This window comes from Emydura macquarii, unplaced genomic scaffold (genome assembly GCF_026122565.2).
Source record: "Emydura macquarii macquarii isolate MOO-44397 ecotype Brisbane River unplaced genomic scaffold, CSIRO-AGI_Emac_v2 contig_2676, whole genome shotgun sequence".
NCBI classification, from domain to species: Eukaryota; Metazoa; Chordata; order Testudines; family Chelidae; genus Emydura; species Emydura macquarii.
In genome coordinates, this window is record NW_027132813.1 from 12,407,674 (window position 1) to 12,427,399 (window position 19,726).

General features: G+C 39.6%; 1 protein-coding gene across 1 annotated transcript; it reads right to left on the reverse strand.

Annotated features, from left to right (window-relative positions):
* Positions 1 to 31: 31 nt before the first annotated feature.
* LOC137164224 (transport and Golgi organization protein 1 homolog) lies at positions 32 to 16,169 on the reverse strand. Its single transcript, XM_067564911.1, has 6 exons — positions 16,016 to 16,169; positions 14,292 to 14,425; positions 8,603 to 8,689; positions 5,112 to 8,127; positions 3,750 to 4,043; positions 32 to 580 (listed from the first exon to the last, which is right to left on the reverse strand). Exons 1-6 carry the CDS (start codon positions 16,167 to 16,169, stop codon positions 405 to 407), a joined length of 3,861 nt encoding a protein of 1,286 aa, XP_067421012.1. The 3' UTR covers positions 32 to 404.
* Between the last annotated feature and the right edge of the window lie 3,557 nt (positions 16,170 to 19,726).

Here is a 19,726-nt window from a genome sequence, read left to right on the forward strand (position 1 = left end):
AGCTTGTGCCTGTAATTAGCCAGTTCTCATGCCATGTGAGCCCACACGCAAAAAGTGCTTTGCATAACTAAACCCATTCAAGCTACAGCGGTGCAACATCTGTCTTTATACAAGCCCTTAGAAATCCCACAGTGAATCAAATGTCATGTACTCCTACAATACAACCCCTTTATAGATACTTTTCCGTTTGGATGGGGTCATCTTAATGTTGCAGGTATCTGTTTGGTTTTTTTTAAGACACTACAGTTTCTCCTCTCCCGCATCCCTCTTTAAACAGCTTTCTTTTTAAACAAACCCATTTTTCATTTTAAAGATATCATACAATGTTTCACAAAATTGTTTTGGAGATCTTTCAGCAGGCCAACTGTGACTTTGCAATTTAAAAAAAGCAATGTAAAATTAAATCATTTTAAAAAGTACACAGCATCTATTGTACTTACAGTATCTGTGAATGGTCGCATGTTTTTTTTAGCTAAAACAATCACATCATTCAGAGTTCCAAGCATTTGCGATGCCGCAGGATCTGCTTCTAAGTGAGGACTTTCAGTCTTCACAGTGTCATCCGCAGTAGTAACTAGATCTTAGGTAAAAGAAGGAAAATATTAATTTCAGAAATGTTTTAAGTAAACCCCAATACTGCCCACAGTACACATTATTTATTCCTAGGCACTGTCTACAATATGGAAATTTTCTAAAATTAGTGTTCACATGGTTGTGAGACCACAGACTGGACCTCATACGTACTTGGCTCATAGACTTCTGAGCTAACAATGCTTCATGTAATTACTACTGTGGCAAGAGATACACATGCACATTCCTATTCCATCATTACCAGGAATTCCTACTAATGTCACTGGAAAGTGAGGTTTGGCCACCCCGATCTAAAACTGACCTATCATGCAAATGTACTCTCATAAACCAGCTTCATTTCAGCCAAAAACTCAGACTGATTTTTTGAGAGTGGTTGTCTTAACAAAATCAAATTGGAAAGAGAGGATGATAGAAATTAAGCTCTGCAGAAGCTGATTGGCAGAGCTACAAAATCCATAGATTCCACATCCTCCCTAGTGGCTCATCTCTTGCCTGTCCAACAGTAGGTCATCTCAGGCAGGCCTTGCTGGCAGCCCTGTTAGAATATACAGTAGCAGGAAACTAACGTCTAAGCCTACTTTGCTTTCAAGCAAGTAAATGATTTTTTATTTAATTTTACATGGAAGAGAGTTGAGGAATCTGTGCTAAATTCTTTCAGTAAATGGTGATACTTCTGTAGGTGAAAAAGCTGGATTCTGAGGTATTTAAGTGTTTTTAGAAGGCAATGTTAATATACTAAATTTAGATGAGTCTGACCTGAATCCCCCTTAGTTTTGGGATGTTCCATTCTGGATCCAAACTTTACAATTCTGACCCATCTGGTAGAAATATAGGAATTACCAGACTGGTAGTCTGGTCCATCTAGACCAGTGCCAAAGACTTCAGAGAAAGGTGCAAGAAACCCTATAGCAAACAATTGTGGAATCAGCAGGCCATGAGCACAGTTTTCCTAACCCCCTTTATTTAGAGTTTGGTTTATGCCCTACAGCATGAGCATTTAATATTTTTACATTTTTCTCTTCTACATACCTCTGGCTGAACTTTAACTAAAACACCCAACCTGATTTTTTGCTTTTACTCTTATTACATTGTATATATCATTTGGCCCTAAGCAAAGTAAGCAGCCATGGGATAAAAGGAAAGGTTCTGTCACAGATCAGTGATTAGTTAATAGATAGGAAACTAAGGATAAGAATAAAATGTAAATTTTCACAATGGAGAGAGGTAAATAGTGGGGTCCCCCAAGAATCTGTACCAGGACTGTGCTATTCAACATAATCATAAATGATCTGGAAAAGGAAGTGAACAATGAGGTAGCAAAATTTGCAGATGATACAAATTTCTCAACATAGTGAAGACCAAAGCTGAATGAGAAGAGTTACAAAGAGATCTCACAAAACTGGGTGACTGGACAACAATATGGCAGATGCATTCAGTATTGATAAGTACAAAGTAATGGCCTCTGGAAAATATAATTCTAACTATACATACAAAATGAGGGGGTCTAAATTAGTTGTTACCACTCAAGAAAGATCTTGGAGTCATCGTGGACAGTTCTCTGAAAACATCTGCTCAATGTGCAACGGCAGTCAAAAAAGCTAACAATGCTAGAAATCATTAGGAAGGGGGTCTAGATAATAAGACAGAAAATATCATAATGCCACTATATAAATCCATGGTACATCCACATCTTAAATACTGCGTGCACTTTTGATTGACCCTTCTCAAAAAAGATATTATAATTGGAACAGGTACAGAGAAGGGCAACGAACCGCTTAGAAGTATGGAACAGCTTTCAAATGAAGAGATATTTAAAGACTGGGACTGTTCATCTTAGAAAAGAGATAAGGGGGAGAGGGAATATGATATGTGTATAAAAGTGAAAATCTTATTTTATGAAGCACTGGATAGGTTTTTACAGCACTGTATAAAAAAAATTTTTAAAACAAAGTTACCAACCCTCTGAGCCATATTGTTCTCATGCCCCTTTTTTGTTAGCTTGTGAATATTTTAAATTCTTATACAATGTGTTGAGATATCACAGAAGTTTTATATTGGGTAACTGGAGATTAATGTTCATCACTTTCTCTCAATCATGTGTAATAGTAAAGTGAGAAAAAAGGACGGTCTAGTCTAGTGCTTAGGAGCTACTCTGGGACTAGGGAGACCTTCGCCTGGCTGTTGTGAGGATAAATACATTTAAAAACTGTGAGGTACGCAAGTACTATGATAATGGGAGCTATATAAGTACCTAAGATAGAAAGTTAAACTGTCCATCGGGTTTGGCAAAACAGTCTGAGTACTAGAAACTGCATTTGTGCTATTTAGGTAGTGCACAAATACAGCAAAAGACAGAGGAGTACCGAGGGTGGGCGTGGGGAGGGGGGGGGCGCAGGACCTGGGCATCGGCCTGCAAGGGGGCGCCAGGCCAGCCCTTCACCATGCGCAGGATGCGGGGGACACAGGAGGCTCTGAGGGACGCAGAGCCTCCTGCGCCCTCCACCCTCCATAAAGGCCAGCTCAGAGTGCACTTACCCAGCGCTCCAGCCCCGCAGCCCGGCACTGGCTCAGATGGGGCGGCCTCACCCCCCAGTTGGGAGGAGACGGGGGCGGGGGGGGATGGGCAGGTCCTTCACGACACACGGGAGGGGGGCACAGGAGCGGAAGCAGGAGCAGCCGTCTCTCAGCCTCCTGCATCCCTGCCCTCCACCTGTTGTGAAGGGCCAACCCGGCGACCCCCTCCAGACTGCGGGGGTGAGGCCACACCATCTGAGCCGGTGCCAGGAGAGGCGGGCGCTGCACAGTAGGTAAGTGCAGGGAGGAGTCGGAGCCAAGCCTACATTTGCCACCCCAGCTCCTCATGCTCCCCCGCAGGTACAGACCCGCCCTCCCAGATGCAGTTGGGGGGCAACGCCAGGACCCCTCCTGCCCTCTGCAGGGAGGCATGAGGCTGGGTGGGGCAAATGTAGGCTTGGCCCCTGGGCACTGGAGACCCTCGGTACACCACTGGTAAAAGGCTCTTTCCATTAACTTCAAAACTGCATAATTCATCTGCTAATCAGACTTATTGAAAGATTTAGGTAGGATTTGCCAGGCATAACATATTAATGTCACCTCCTCTATATACTCTTTTAAAAAAAAAAAATCAAGAAAATTACCTGCAGCAAAATCTTCCCTGTTACTTTGAATTGGCCCAAAGGACGTATCCAACTTCTCAGTATCAAGGATTTCCCTGGTTTCCTTTTTATCCAAGAGCCCCACCTCTTTCAAAATATTCGTATCTGGCTCAGGTTCCCTCAGTTTAAGAGCTTCCTCCTCTTTCTCTTCCTCCTCTTCAGTATGCTGTACTGGCCTCTCATCATCTTCAACTTGTGGGAACGTCTGACCAATTTCTTCCACTGAATTTGGGCTTCCCACAAGACGACTGACATATTCAGTTTCTTTTGATGTATCTATAGTAGAGAGAAAAACATGGATGTGGCATTGAATTGGCTTGTCTTCCTCTCTAGCAACTATATTCTGCAAAAGATACTGGAAGGTTGTGATTGACAAAGCCTTACTGATATCTTCTACTAAATATATCCTTCCAGATGGCTATTTTTTTGTTCCAGCATATTTTTAGGCAAATTTCAGTGACATACAATTAAATATTTGCGTGAAAATTATGCAAGGTAAAAACACAAACCAGATGGAAGAATTTAGTTTTACTATATCTCAGTAACAAGAACATATCAGAAAATAAATGTCTAACTATTTGCTTCAGTTAAAAAAGGACCTATCTATATTAGGGTTTTGTACTGCCCTTCACCTTTTTCCCCATCACAATGATCTGATTGCTATCTATGTTAATCAGGTAGGCATCAGCAACTCCGTGATGGACTTCATGGAGCCTATGGCTCTTCTTCCTTGCCAAGGTTGGCATGCTCAGCTGTGTTTTGAGCATAGATGATACTGTAGTGATAGGATTCTGATCTAGCTCATTTTTCAATGCTCAACTTTAATATAAAGTCACTGCACATATCAGATAATGGTGTGCTAGTTAGAGGCAGCTGCTGTGGAAGCTCAGCACTTACTACATATTTCTAAAAATTCACTGCACGTCTGTCATTTTTTTTAAATGTGTGACTGCATCTTTCCTGCCACATCCACTCACTTCATTCTCATATATAGGCCTGCTTATCAGAATGAAGCAGAGAGTTGAGGATCAATAATGATTCCACCCTCCTCGCTGCCCCCACCTCCCTATATATATGATACATACATATATACACACATAGCCAACCATCACCACATCTGAGCACCTTCCACAATTAAATTGATTAGCAATAGTGAAGTCTCAAATGGAGGTCAGGTATCTTCCCCCCTCCTGATTATGCTATAAAAACTCTACTTGGAGTAAGGTTATACGTTTGTTTATTAGCTTGAGGTATCTTTGTTTTAGAAGTTGGTTTTCCATAGGCAGGCAAAAAAACCCTCAACTCCCCCTAAGCAATTGTCACACACATATTTTAAGATCCTACCTGTACCATGTATGCTATAATCCTTTTTATGTTCTGGAATGGACACAAGTGGTACACTCTCACTAACAGATGAGTATTTATGCCTTAAAGAATATATTAATTCCTGAATATCATCCATTAGTGCAGCTTCTTCATCCCACAGATCTATTTCTTTCATCATCTCGTCTTTATTTTCTCCTTGCCTGGAATCTAAAATGTTTTCCACAGTGTCTATTATACTAGATTCTGAAAATGTAAGGATCCGGTCCAAAGCTTCTTCAATATCCTCCTGATCATGATTACTCTTTTGAGCTAGCTCCAGCTTCAACTTCATGTTGTGAAACATGGCTTCTACCCTGACAATATGCTGGGGACCAAGATACTTTTGTAAACGTGCTACATGCTTTTCACCAAGAAATTCTTTTATTATAGTGAGTTGCTTCACAGCCTCTGTGTATTCTGGTTCCACAGCTTCATTTGTGGTTACCGAAGAAACAGAGTCTTTAGCATGCTGGTGGTAATTATTTGTCTGCTCTGTTAAGTTCTGAATATCTTTTAGATCTTTCTGCAAAATATCCTCTAGGAGAGAATCTTCTGTTTGATTAAAGTCATTTTTGCTCTCCACTGTTTCAAGAGACTTGTCATTTGTCCTTTCATCCTCATCTTCCATTTCAGGTGTTAGTAATGTTTCTTCCATTTCAGAAGATTCCTCATCTTCTTCCATTTCATTCAGTTTTGCTCCATTTAATTGTATATCCTCCTCTTCATTCTTGGTCTCACTCAAATCTTGCACACTGTTCTTTCTGCTGTGCTTAAAAATTGTCTTTGCTTCCTTTCCCGTTTCATCGATTTCATAAACAGAATTAGCAGTTCCTGAAATAGCTTCTTCTGGTCTTTCCAATTCTTGGTTTGTACTTTCTCTGTCTAATTTATTATCCTGACCATTTACAAGCCTCTCTTTTGACAATTTTGCACTTGCAGCATTGTCATCTTCTAATAGTTCTTCCTCTGCTTGACTTAGGTCATCATCTTCTTCAGCTTCCAACTCTTCAGACTGAAGTTCTGGTTTTACTGTTTTTTCTCCAACTTCATCTGTTCCCAGAGCTTTGTCTATATTTTCATCCTCACTGTGAGCAGTGTCTTGTTGGGTCAACCTGTCTGTGTCGACATCTTGTATAGTCTCTGTGGTTGCTATTTCATCAATACTTTTTTCTAGTGTCTTCTTGCCTGCATTTCTGGAATCCTCTTGTTCTGCATCTTCCTCCAAATACCTGGTCTTGTTTTCTTGTTGCTTAGATTGCTCAACAGCTGCTTTACTCCTATGCTGATTGCTCAGGTCTTCTTCCTTTGTAGGCATTTCTTTCAAGCTTCCCCTTAGTATTTCAGTTTCTTCCTTAATAGCAACATTTGTTTGATTCTCATTCTCAGGCTCCTTTGTTTGTTCATAATTCTCTCCATCTTGCTGAATATCTTGTTTCTCTGTAGCAGATGTTTTGTGCTCTCTTTTGCCTTCTAGGAGGTCAATATCCCCCAGGTCACTTTGGGATGCACGTTTTAGCTCTTTCAGTGATTTTGATAGAACATTTACAGATTGCTGGTCCCCAGCTGCTTTTTTCCCCTTTATTTGCTTCCATAATGTTTTGTGTTTTGTATCATTTTCTAAGCTGTCCTCCAAAATCTCTTCCTCTGTCTTTTCTTTATTTTTCAATATTTTATGAAGACTAATTCCTTCTGCATCATCTTTGATGTCACTGAGGTGTGGTTTTAAAACTTCTTGATTTTTTTCAATGGATGGTTTAGACTCTAGCCCATCTCCATAGCTAGGAATAGAATTAGGATCATGCACAGATGTGCTGTGTAGCTCTTCAGTAAATGATTCTGTCTCATCATCCATGAACTCTTCTTCATACTGTTTAGTTTTGTTTGTTTTTTTCTTTATGTCTTGGCCATCTACAGCATGCTTTTCCTTTTTGGGAAGCTCTTCTTCAGTTAGATCTTCAAGCTGAGCTGTTGCTGCTGTTTTTTCCTTCTTATTAATTGGTATCACCTCGTCCTCTTCCTCCTTTTCTTCTGACGAATCAGACTTGTTCACATCAGTACCATCATTTGTTCTTTCACCCCCCCTGACAGTGGAAAAGATGGCATCCCCTTCAGTTGTCAATAAACCTGAATCATCTTTTTTTTCATTATCTCTTTGGGTAATTAACTCTGCAGCATCCTCAATGGTTTCATCAGGTTTACTCTTTTCTGACTCAAGGTTAGCATATTTATCAGCTGAATGCTTTTCGGCTTCTGAGTTCTCTGGAGATTTAGTTTCTTCTTCTGTAAAGGACAGCAAAGGAATTTCTTCAAACTGTTCCTTAAGATCTTCCAGCAACTCTGCATCATGAGAGTCAGTATTCAAATCTTCATGAAAATCATCCTCCAGTGATGTCACAAGGCTAGTCATCTCATCATCAGATACAAAGGCATCTGCAGTTGAGCCAAATTTGGTTTTCAGGTCCATAGACAGGTCTCTGTTTAAAAGTGTAAATGCATCTACCTCTTCACTCTCCATATCTGATTCTTTGGCTTTACCCTGAGGAATATTAGAATTCTCGGCATTTTCATTTTCTAGCACTTTTAATTTTTCTTGTAGCATTCCTTTTGAGTGCTGATGTGCAATTTGGTCTCCCTGAGACTTTTTTTCATGGCTATTTATGCTGAGGTCATCCCTCTCTGATTTGAGGGGTCCCTGTACATCCTCAACCTTTTCAGAAAGAAAACTGCCTTTTTCTTTTGTTTTGGTGAGGATTTCCTTATTTTCTTCTGGACCTGGCTCAGGAACATCAGTCTCAGAAACATCAAGGGGCTTTACAGTATCAGTCCCTTCTGTCTCCTCCTCCTTTTTGGTTTCTTCAAAAACTTCTGTCCCTGTAGTGTTCTGTTCAGCTTCATCCCTGTTCACCACAGTTTCTTCTGAAGATTTTAAAAGCTCATCCACATTATAGTTATCAAAATCATCTCTTCCTCCATCAAAACAAACAAAATCAGTTTCCTGGAACAGAGGAAAAAAAGCAGTGTGAAAGTGAGGTTTTTTTTTGTTATACTGCTGTAAAAAGTTCAAACAATTTTCTTTATCACTATATATGTGGCATCTTTCCATTAACTGGGGGCTAAATTTTGAATTCAGTAATCAAAACTTCCATTGACTCAACTGAGTCAACACACTGAATGAGGCCTGAGTAAAAAAAAAAAAAACAAGTAAGGACCTTAGGATTCCAAATAATGGGCTAAATCCTAAGAAGTAGTGAACAGTAATGCTTCATTTAAAAAAAAGTCCAGTGCTCAAATTATGGTGGATATAGAAATATATACACGCAATATTAATTCACTGACTGAAAAGTAATTAAGGTTTTTTCTTTCTAGAGTATCGAAGTCCCAGTTATCTCTCTCACGGACTTCAATCACAGTTCAGGACTGAGCCCTACGTGCAATAAACCCAGTAAAAAAAAGTCACAATCAAAACTTACATCTGTTGTTAGTTCTAGCTCATCATTGTTATAAACATGATTTATTTCAAGTAAATCCTTTGGAAAATATCCAAATTCACGTCCAACCTGCCAGAAGAAAAAAAAAAAAAAAAAAAGGAAAAAGTCTCAATGTAAAGAAGCTTCTAAAGTCACATTAGGAAAAAAGTTACTTAAAAATTTACAATTAGTAGTTAAGAATACATCAAGTTAGATATCTATCAAACCCAAATATTTATAGACATGCAGGTTGTTACCACAATAAATTGAAGAAACAAAATAGTAATACATTACACTTTCAATGGTTTAATTTGAGATTCTAAACATTAATTAAGCTTCACAACACCTTTATGAAGTAGGGAAATATTTCTACTCTCCTTTTAAAGACAGGGTCAACAGAGGCACAGAGCCCCATAGCATGTTATCGGGAGAGTTTAGAATGCAATCCAGGAGTCCTAGCTCATACCACACTCTCACTGACTATGAAGTGACTATGCTCCGACAACTTTCTCATACACGATTAGCAAAAAGTATCTTTTCATAATAAGGCCTACATGCCTGCAAAAATGTCACATTTTTAAAGCAGACAACCAACCTCCCTCATAACTTCATACTTTTTACTTCACATTTTGAGGAAAAAAGACTTTTTTAAAGCCAGCTTTCAGAAAACAGAAAATAGCACCTGAATTATTGTAAATTGCTGAACTGTAGCCTTTTATCACAGCTATAATTATCTACCTTAGCATCAGTGCATAAAATGTGATTCTGTTTGCAAACACACTTGTTCTTCAGGAGCTATCCTTTCCATGTGAGCAATAGCTGCAGGTGGTCAGTTAAGAGTAAGGTGATGTGCTGATCAAATGCAAACAGTAGTAGGCAAAAAGCTCTCTTATCACTCACTAGTTAAAGATCCACACAATAATGCACTCACTCGGGAGATCTGATAGCTGCTGTCAGGGAGCCAATATGAATAACACAGTATTGCTTCAAAGATTAGATAGCCAAAGCAATGAGAAACCAGCAGACACCCTATTAAGAGTACAGAGTCCCTAGAAAACCAAAGTATGATCGAGGACAAAGCACTGCTTATTTCCTGGATATCTTTGTTTTTATTTGTAGGAGCAAGAAGGCAATTGCCAATTTTCTTGGAGAGTATGTGTGAAGATCATTCAGTTAAGAATCAAAATAAAAAAGAACATAGTTCACACTATCAAAATAATTAGATGGGACAGATTCTGATGTCAATTATACTGGCATAAATCCAGAGTAGCTTCAAACAGTTCAGTGAAGTTCTCTGAACTTACAAGAGTGCAAATGATATTAGAATCCGGTCCAGTTAGAATACATAGATATAGTATTCACACACAAATGAATAAAATACTGAAGGTATATGGATTTTCCCTTGTTAAATGTTTTCCATTCAAATCCTAAATTAAATAGCCTTGGAAACTAGTTACATAACAGTTATGTTTACACAACTGATATAAAATTTTTTGTATACACTACTAAGAGAAGTAATTGCTACCATATTTTTAAAAATCCTGTGTAGTGTAGTTGAGATAGGAGCCAGATACGTAACAGGGAGTATGCAATTAGTCTACAAAGGCCAGTTCTAAATCCCTTTCCCTTTAGGCCTCATAGTATTATTCTAGGTAGATATATTTTTCTTCACCAGCTACTATTCCATTTTTCAAAGACCCTTTCAAGTTCAAAAGCCAAAGCCTCAAAGTAGCTTCCTTGTGGACTAATCTTAATGACTGATATAATTAGGCATCACAATTTCAAACTACTTTATTATAATCCAAGCTGCCAAGCATGCAAATCCTTTGCCATGACCCAGTTTGTAACTTAACACGGCCCAGGACATAAAATCTTACTCCTATATATTGCAATGAATGCAAAGAAAACTATGTTTTATTCTATTCAGTAGTGATTGAGGCTTGAAAGGAAAATAGAATGTCATGGCAGAAAAAAGAGAAATAAAATGCATCCTGCAGCCTCTCGGAGATGCTCCCAGTTAATTGGCATCTGAACTGATCTGCAAATGAGACATGGGTTTAAACACACTTGTATCTAGAGTTAAAGAACTGACAAAGGTGGTACAGTCTCTGAAGTTTGTATGTGTCTGAGGTAAAGGTACTTGTAGTGTTTCCCAGTCTCCAGTAGCTGATTCACAAAATGATACTAACAGCTTGATACCACAGAAAGCAACCACTTCACACCACCTACTGAATATCACAATGACAAAAGCCAGAAAGATGAAATATGCTCCTGCTATATCTGAATTATAAGGTTCAGCTATTGTTTAAAAAAAAAATCCACACAAGTACAAACATCATCAGGAATATTCTCAGTTACAGGGGTCCAATAATGCAGGAGAGTTGGTGCAAAAAGAGGGTTAGTTTGCCTCTTGGCAAAAGGGTTAGCCTTTTTGTTTAGCCTTTATGGCAATCCTTACTGACTGCTGGACTCCTTCAGAAAGTTTAGAAAAAAATGTTAAGGGCAATTCCTGAACTCCATGGATCTTCCAGAAATTAATTCTCTCTCCTATTTTTTTTTAAGTGACTCCACCCACAACCATGATTCCAGAGAACAGTGGCCACAAGCCAAGTCCTCTTTTTGGATGTGAGACAAGGAAAGAGAAGGAAACATTTATCTGGTATAGAGCTGAATGTTCCATCAGAATAATATATATTTTTGTGGGGTAGAAATAGGAAGTCTAACACTGAAAAATTGTTATTTTAAAAAGTGACAGATGTTTGAAGCCACTCAGATGTCTAGGATGTTAGAGATCCTGATAAAAATGTGAGCATTATAAATGTGTGAGTGGGTTTTTTTTATTTTGGTGATATGGACTTTTTAAGGGTGGAAGAGTAGAGGAGGATGTCATTCAGCGGCAGGAATGCATAGGGTTAGAAAACTGAAGTCTGACATGTGCTTTGAGGAAAACCTGGAAATAATATCTTCTCTGAATTAAGTTTCATGCATAAACATAGAACTATTCTTTAAACACAGTTTTAAAAATATCCCCACTACTTTAGCATCTGACTTGGTGTGATTTGAATAAACTCTACTGGGAACTACACATGACATTTTATTGGATGTGAACATCTTCCATTGTACAAACAAATCCTCTGCATGCAGAATTCCCCTTGACTTCACTGAGAAATCTGTGTATAGAGGGTATGCAATAATGGACTCAAGACGAAGATTCTATTCTTGCTAATAGACATTAAATTATGTTCATACACAGAAGTTTGCAACCAGCAACAACAGCCTGAGTAGAGGGATGAGTTAACAACTGCTATAGATTTTCCAACCTACATTAACCCTTGATCATGGCCTTTCAAGTCACCTGTACTTATTATGACCCTGATCTTACAAATGACTCCACATGGGCACAGTCACTTGCAGGATGGGGCCTATATGTATAATTTTATTTTGGAACAAGCCCAGTTCTTTAGTAATTCAGACCCTTAAATACAGTTTCATTTGGTGGCCCAAAGTAAGGACAGAATAACTGTAAGTGGGTGAGAAATATCCATAAATTCCTCAAACAAACCAAATTCCCCACATAGAATAGTCAATAAAACTCAAATTTATGGTGGAAATTTGTAGTAATACATCTGAGACTATAAACTGTTTATGCAAGTTGAAATTTAATCAGTGCAGCTCCTTGTATGATAAATAAATATAGTATCCCTGCAGTTATTGCTTGGTTTCATAACTCCCCCTTATCCTTATGTAAAGGGATACTCAACTCAAATTTATCCCAAAATGTATTTGTTTGTTTTTTGAAGGCACTTTTACAAAGCCGTAATATGAACAGAAAAGGTTCTATTTACATACATTGATTGAATTTTTTTTTAAATACATATAAATAAGCTCTGAAGAGCTTGCAACCTAGTTATTGAAGCATTGTGTTATCAGGAGAAGCTGGAAGTGAAATTGACTAGCAACTAAAAACACAAAAATTAACTGATTAGTCTGTTTTCACTGTTGGAGAGACATGCAGAAAGCCGCCTAAATAGTAAAAAATAAACTGGATTTTAAAAATTCTTTCAAGTCAAATAATGTAAGGTGTTATTTTTAACATCAATAAGGACTTTTGATTTGTTTTTTTAACTATATTACCATTAGTTTGACAATGGGCCTTTAAGCTACTGGCACTAGTTCTGTTAATAAATATGGTTAAAATATTGATTCTGCCATTTTTTGTCTGTTAAATCTGTGGACCATCCTGCAGTCCTTACTAGCTTGTGAGTAGCAGCTGTAGAATTGGCCCCATGAGTTAGCATTTTGTGTTCGTGGAGAGCTGGCAGCCCTGGAAACTGGTGCCATCTAATTATCAAGGTTATTTATGGTACAGTACATGTCAGAAGGGAATTACCAGCATGATATAATTATAAATTCTGCTTTCACTATGTTACAGCTTTCCACTTTCTTCTATGCTATTTTAATTGGATCTAACTATTACTATGAGGCTGCCTGTCCCCACCCCAAGCCACACCTTTTGCCAATGCATGAATCCACTAGTCACACAATAACAGCAGGCATGGCTTTGTGAAGAACCATTCCAGCTCACTGAGGCATAAGGACATAGTTGTCAACAGCAGCATTCATCTTTGGGAGCGAAACAGTAAAGACATGAAGAAGAGTAGGGCAAAGACAGGAATAAAGAATTTAAGTGCATGACTTGCAAAGTGCTGAACATCATCAACTGCCAGAGATATTAGTGGAATCTGGCACTGCTCAGTACCTTGCAAGGTTAGACTTTTTGTATGTTTTAATAATCTTCTTTCCCCTTCCCTATGAGTGCCCCCATTCTGCAGACCTCATGTAAGCAAAACTTCTTCCCACTGAAGTCAACAAGAGTTTACCATATAATGATTTCAGGATCAGGTTCTGAGAGGGTTTGCTGTAGGAGTCTTCTTTTCCTACTAAAGTGACACCACAAGAACACAGCCTTGTCTAAAAGTCTGTCATAGTTTGATTCTAAAAAAATTTACTATAGTGAGTAGATCCACAGAAGACCCTAAGTTACAAACATGTCCTTATTATTAAGACTAAAGAATTTTCCAAGTCCAATTTACTTTTCACTCTTTATGCCTTTTTTTTTTTTTTTTAACTTTTCACTCAACTTGGACAATAACAATAGATAAGTCAATTGAATACTAGGATGATGAGCATATGAAAAGCCATAGGCCACAATCCTGCGAAGATTTAAGTTTATGCACTTAAGTTTATGCATTGTGTGTAGTGTCACTGAAGCCAAGCAGACTACACTCACTGGGCAAAGTTAAGCAGATGCTTAAGTCGTTGCAGGACTAGGACCTTAGTTTTTAGTCACTTTCAGGTTCTCATATCCTTGCACAATGTTTGGGCTGCAAACAGTGCAGAGGAATTTTTTTTTAAATGGAAAAATATTTCTGACTTTATTTAATATATGAAAAGTTCATTCTTGCAAAACCTAATGTATGGTCCAAATATGACTCAGTATCATCCCTTAAAAATAAAAATGTGTGTTAAAATCTTGTCTCAAGAAAATGACATCAGTTACATCATATCTTCTATGTAAAAAATTGAAATGTTTTCAGATTTTTCAAAAGAGGAAAATGAAAGATTACTGAAATGTACAGTGCTAAAATGGCCAATAAAACCAAAATAAAATAAGTACTTTTACAATACTTACACTTCCAGCCCAAAGCTCAGTTGATTTTCCTATTAATTTGTAATACACAAACACTGCTTCTCCTTCTTTCAAATTTAAAAAGCGACAGTCTGGACCTTTAAAATCCTGCATTGCTTTTCCTCGACACATCAACTCTGCACAAAGAAAACAAAAACAAAATATAGCATTTAAAATAAAGCACAGTTCCCTGTATCTGTTTTAATTAGCAGGAAAGAAGGCCTTGTTGTATGCAGAACATGGCTAATATATTTACGATCAAGGGATAAGAATATATGACTGGTGTAAGAGATAAAAAACTTATATGGTAACATTAAGCTCATTTTACGATATGATATTAATATTTACAGCTGTTGTAAAGAACTTTTGAAAATGTTAAAAGCCCAATAAGAACTAGGTATTATTATTAATTTTAAATTAGATGGACCCAAAGATGCCATGTGCTTCATGATTAATCTGCTTTCTTGTTATTCAGTGTAGAATTATACCTGTAGAGGGTGGAGGTTTGTTTGGTTCGGTTTGGTTTTTGAAGAGGGCTTTTGCAGGAGGAAGGGAACCGGGGAAGGCTGAACAAACTGATCAAGGTTATCAACTTATAAAATCCCAGTTCATCAAGGCAAGTCTTTAGGAAGTCTGTGCTGCAAGGCGAAGACTTTTCTGTGATACAATTATTTAAAATTGTATGATTTTTTTTGTATAAAAGTAAAAAAATCAGACACTTGCATCTTATGCCACAACAACCAATTTTCTAAATATTTTAGAATGCTTATTCTTGCAAATCTGTGGCAAAGATGATGGACAATTATTTCTGCTAGAATGTCAATATTCCAAGTATCAGATACCTTTTCCAAGTGAACTCTGGAGCATAGCATTCCCTGTCAGACAAAAGAAATACAGTAACTCCCCCAGGGAGGCAGGAAATGCTTGCATATTTGTGTATTTCCAAGAAAACAAGTAGCTCTGGGTTTACTTGATGTAGGGAAAGAAAAAGCAAACACACAAAGAGGAGTTCAAGTGTTGTCTGTTCAGTAAATCCATTTTCTTTGCTCTTTCTATCAAAAGAATATTAAGAAAAAGAATGGCTTCTCTCTGGCTGGAAGACACGGTTTTGTTTACCAGGAGGGGGAATTCAAACATTTGATGCCTACTAAAAATCTAAAAGGCAAACTGTGCTAATACACCAGGAATCTGGGCGGGGGACTTAGCCACCCTTAGACCGACAAGCCACCAGAAAGGGTAGCATAACCCGAACCCAGGGAGCTTTCTACCAGCACCGAGCTCCGTTTTGACACTGGGCCTCCAAACACCGGAGGCGTTTTTAAACACACTTCTTGAATTCTTCCCAGAAGAAGAGGCAGAAGCTTAGCCAGAAAACATGAGACGTTCCCCCTCCCTAGCCAGATCCCCCTTGTCCCTCTCCCTTTACACGGCACCAGGGAGGGAAGGCAGGCGGCGGAGTTGCAAACAAACTATGGTTGATAATAAAGCAACAAGTTTCCAAGCAATTTTAGGAAGCAGTGGCCCGAGGGAAGGGCCCCAAGCATCCCTCCCCCCCCTCGACAAGAGAGGGCAACCCCAGCATCCCCCCTTCCCGCCGCAGGGGGCTGAGTGACCCCAACCGGCCCCCAAACCAGGCCCCGTCCTGAGAGGGGCCCCTGAAGATGCCAACAGGTCCCGGCCGCCGCCGAGCAGAGTCTCGGGGACCCCGGCCACCCGCACCCACTTACTGCTGCACTCCGGGTCGGCGCAGCGCTTGAGCTCGGCGAAGCGCCGGCCCAGCTGCCCGCCGCCACCGGCCCGGCAGAAGAGCCGCTGGGCGGGCAGGAGCAGGGCGACAAGGGCGAGGAGCAGGAGGGAGAAGCGCGGCCGCGCTGCAGCCATGTTAGCAGGGCTGGCGGGCGGCGGGGGGAGGAAGGGGAGCGGGGCCGACACGTCAGCAGAGCCGGGATGGAGGAGGATGTGGAGGGAGGAGGGAGCGGGAGGGGAGGGGAGGAGCAGGAGCTCCACCGTCTGCCCCCGACTGGAGAGAGGGACCCCGCCCTTCCCCTGCCACGCCAACTCCCAGAGACCCCAGCCCCAGGAGAGAGAAATGTAGGGACCCCCCCGGTACCCCATCCAGCGGCTCACCTGCCCCATAGACGAGGCTGACTACTTTCACCAGACTCCTACCATTTCAATCGAACCGTCCTCGGTCACTCTCACCACATTTCCCCTCCTTCCCACTAATACTGTTCCCATCCCGGATTCCCAGCCCAGCTAAGAGACCAGCCGGGCATCCCGGCCCCCATCCCTACATAGCTCCTAAGTGCAGATCTTAACGCGAAGGGAGCGGAGAGCTTCATGGATCTTGCATAGCAGAGGGACTCCTTGGAGAACTTTTTACTTCACTTTTGAAAGAGGTAGCAAGTCGCTGCTTTTAGTCAGAGCCTGGGAGTTGGGATGGGGGTGGTTAATATTTCTTCACTTGAAGGACTGAATCTTTTCCACCTATGGAAAAAGTGGAGTCTTGGGCGTGGAGAACTAGTATTCAGAAGCACGGAGTTTTATAATGGCACAGGTTAGATTTTCGGTGTCTCCAGCAGTGACATTTTTAATATTAAACAAATAAAAAAGCAGAGTATCAATAACTACTTTTAAAGCATCCAGCCTCTTGCTGGGCTCATTTAAAAGTGAACTTGCCAAGGCACTAGGAAATATATTGTAGGCAAGGTAGAGTCCTGCTAGGTTCCAAAGGGAAATGTGGTTGAAAGTACCTGTAGTCTAGTGCATTCCAAAAGCAAAACATTTTCTGTTCAGAAGTAGTTTTGAACCAAAGCCACTGCAGTAAGTCTGGGCTAACAGGAGAAGAGGTGTAGGGCTGGGGAATTAACTCCAGAAGTAGAGACATCTTCTTCATCCTTTCGTCTCCCTTTCAATTCACTGTAAGGAATAATCCTGCCTTGGCCAAGGAGGGACTAGATAACTTAATAGGCACCTTCCGACTTCGAGTGTGAAGGTGAAATAGCTTCTATCTATTGTACATATTTCTGGTAGGTAGTGCACTCAAAATGGGGCAAGAAGTCAAGCGAAAATAATGGTAACTCCTTATATTATATTTAAGTACACCAGATGGGTGTACCTAAATAACTGTAAGAAGAGCACATCAAGGTTGTGAATATGATACAGTAATCAAATGTAATTCTGAAAGGTTAACAGTAGCAATGGAGCTGAACCAAATCCCTGATCTTAATACTCTCCCCACCAATCCTTGAGGATATTCAGATCTAGCTCCATGACTTCATGAGCTTCATAACTCCATCCTTGGAAAAAAAAGCAGTATCATGTATTCAGGCCTCATACGCAACTCCCATTGATTTAGGATCCAATCTCACAAATGCTTAAACACATAAATTTATGTGAATAGTCCCACTAAACAAAGCACAACTACTCATAGTAGAAGTCACTCAGGTAAGCAGTCACAGGACTGGGGCCCTGAAGGTGCTTATTACAGCTGTTCTGTAAGTTCCCTTTGTATTTGCTGCTACATATTAACATGACTTACATTAGGGATGTCTTGCAAATAAAATACATGCTGCTTACATTTGTTTATTTTTAGCAAATCTGTAAAAATTCAACCTGGTTCCTAGCCTCCACACAGACAAAAGGATATATATAGTTCAGGAGGAATAGGTGATGGATAATAGATGCTTGTTGTTGATTCTGTTGAAGTCAATGGCAAAACTCCCTTTGGCTTCAATGGGAACAAATCAAGGGGGAAGGGGATTTAAAATCAGGGAGTGCAAATTCTGAACTGAATCCTGAAATGAGGGGGGATTACTGGCCTAGTGGCGGGAAGCAATAGGTGTGATGCATCTTTAGTAAAGCTTCTGACACAGTCCTACATGACATTCTCATAAGTAAACTAGGGGAATGGGATCTAGGTGAAATTACTATAAGGTGGGGTGCACAACTGGTTGAAAGACCACACTCAACGAGTAGGGAATAGAGAGAAGTTAGAATGGTAAATCCATGTTTACAAACAAACAGCGTGGGAGGGTGTATCTAGTGTGGTACTGGAGGGGTCAGTCCTGAGTCTGGCACTATTCAATATTTTCATTAATGACTTGGAAAATGGAATGGAGAGTGTGCTTATAAAATTTGCAGATGACACCACACTGGGAGCGATTATATCACTTTGGAGGACAGGATTAGAATTCAGAATTACCTTGACAAATTGGAGAATTGGTCTGAATGCAAAAAGATTAAATTCAATAAAGACAAGTGCAAAGTAATTCATTTAGGAAAAAAAAAAAATCAATGCACTACTACAAAGTGGGGAATAAGTGGCTAGGCAGTAGTACTGCTGAAAAGGGCCTGGGGGTTATGGTGGATCACAAATTGAATATGAGTCAACGATGTTATGCAGTTGTGAAAAAAGCTAATATTTGGGGTGTATTAGGTGGAGTGTCATATGTAAGACATAGGAGATAATTGTTCTATTCTACTTGGTACCAGTGAGGCCTCAGCTATAGTACTCTGTCCAATTCTAGGCATCACACTTTAGGAAAGATGGGGACAAATTGGAGAGAGTCCAGAGGAGAGCAACAAAAATTATAAAAGCTTTAGAAAGCTTGACCTATGAGGAAAGGTTAAAAAACTGGACATGTTTAGTCTTGAGAAAAAAAGACTGAGTGGGGACTTGATAAGACTTCAAATATGTTATAAAGAGGATGGTGATCAACTCTTGTCTATGTCTACTGAAGTTAAGACAAGGAGTAATGGGCTTAATCTGCAGTAAGAGAGATTTAGGTTATATATTAGGAAAAATTTTCTAACTATAAGGGTAGTTAAGATCTGGAATTGGCTCCCAAGTGAGGTTATGGAATCCCTGTCATTGGAAGTTATTAAAAACAGGTTAGCCAGACACTTGTCACAGATGGTCAAAGTCTACCTGGTCCTGCTGAAACACAGGAGTCTGGACTTGAGGACTTTTTGGGCTCCCTTCCAGCCATATATGACTATGATTCTATGAATGGAGATGCCCAGTGGAGCTATCTGATGATCAAGGTGAAAGTGTTTTGTTTCTTTGTATATGTGGGAAAGTGGAGTTGGCAAGCTGTGATTTAGAGTCCTTTTAAACTAATTAACATTTGCAAAATACTTTTGAGATCATCTGCAGAAGCACAAAGGATTATTAATAATTAAATGCTTGGTGGCTGCAGAAAGAGCAGTTCTTCAATGCTCTTCCATTTATTATTAGCTCTTATCTCAAACTATTAGCAATCATCACCATAACTAATCACATTAAAAGTACTGCTCATGTTCTTATATGCTCATGGTTATTGATTTTTGCTTTATATATGCATTTTTACACTGTCTTAGTAGAAGAACTCAGAGCCCAAAGGATGCAGCAAAGTTAATACTACATGACCCAGTTTGCCCCACCCAACAAGGTCAGT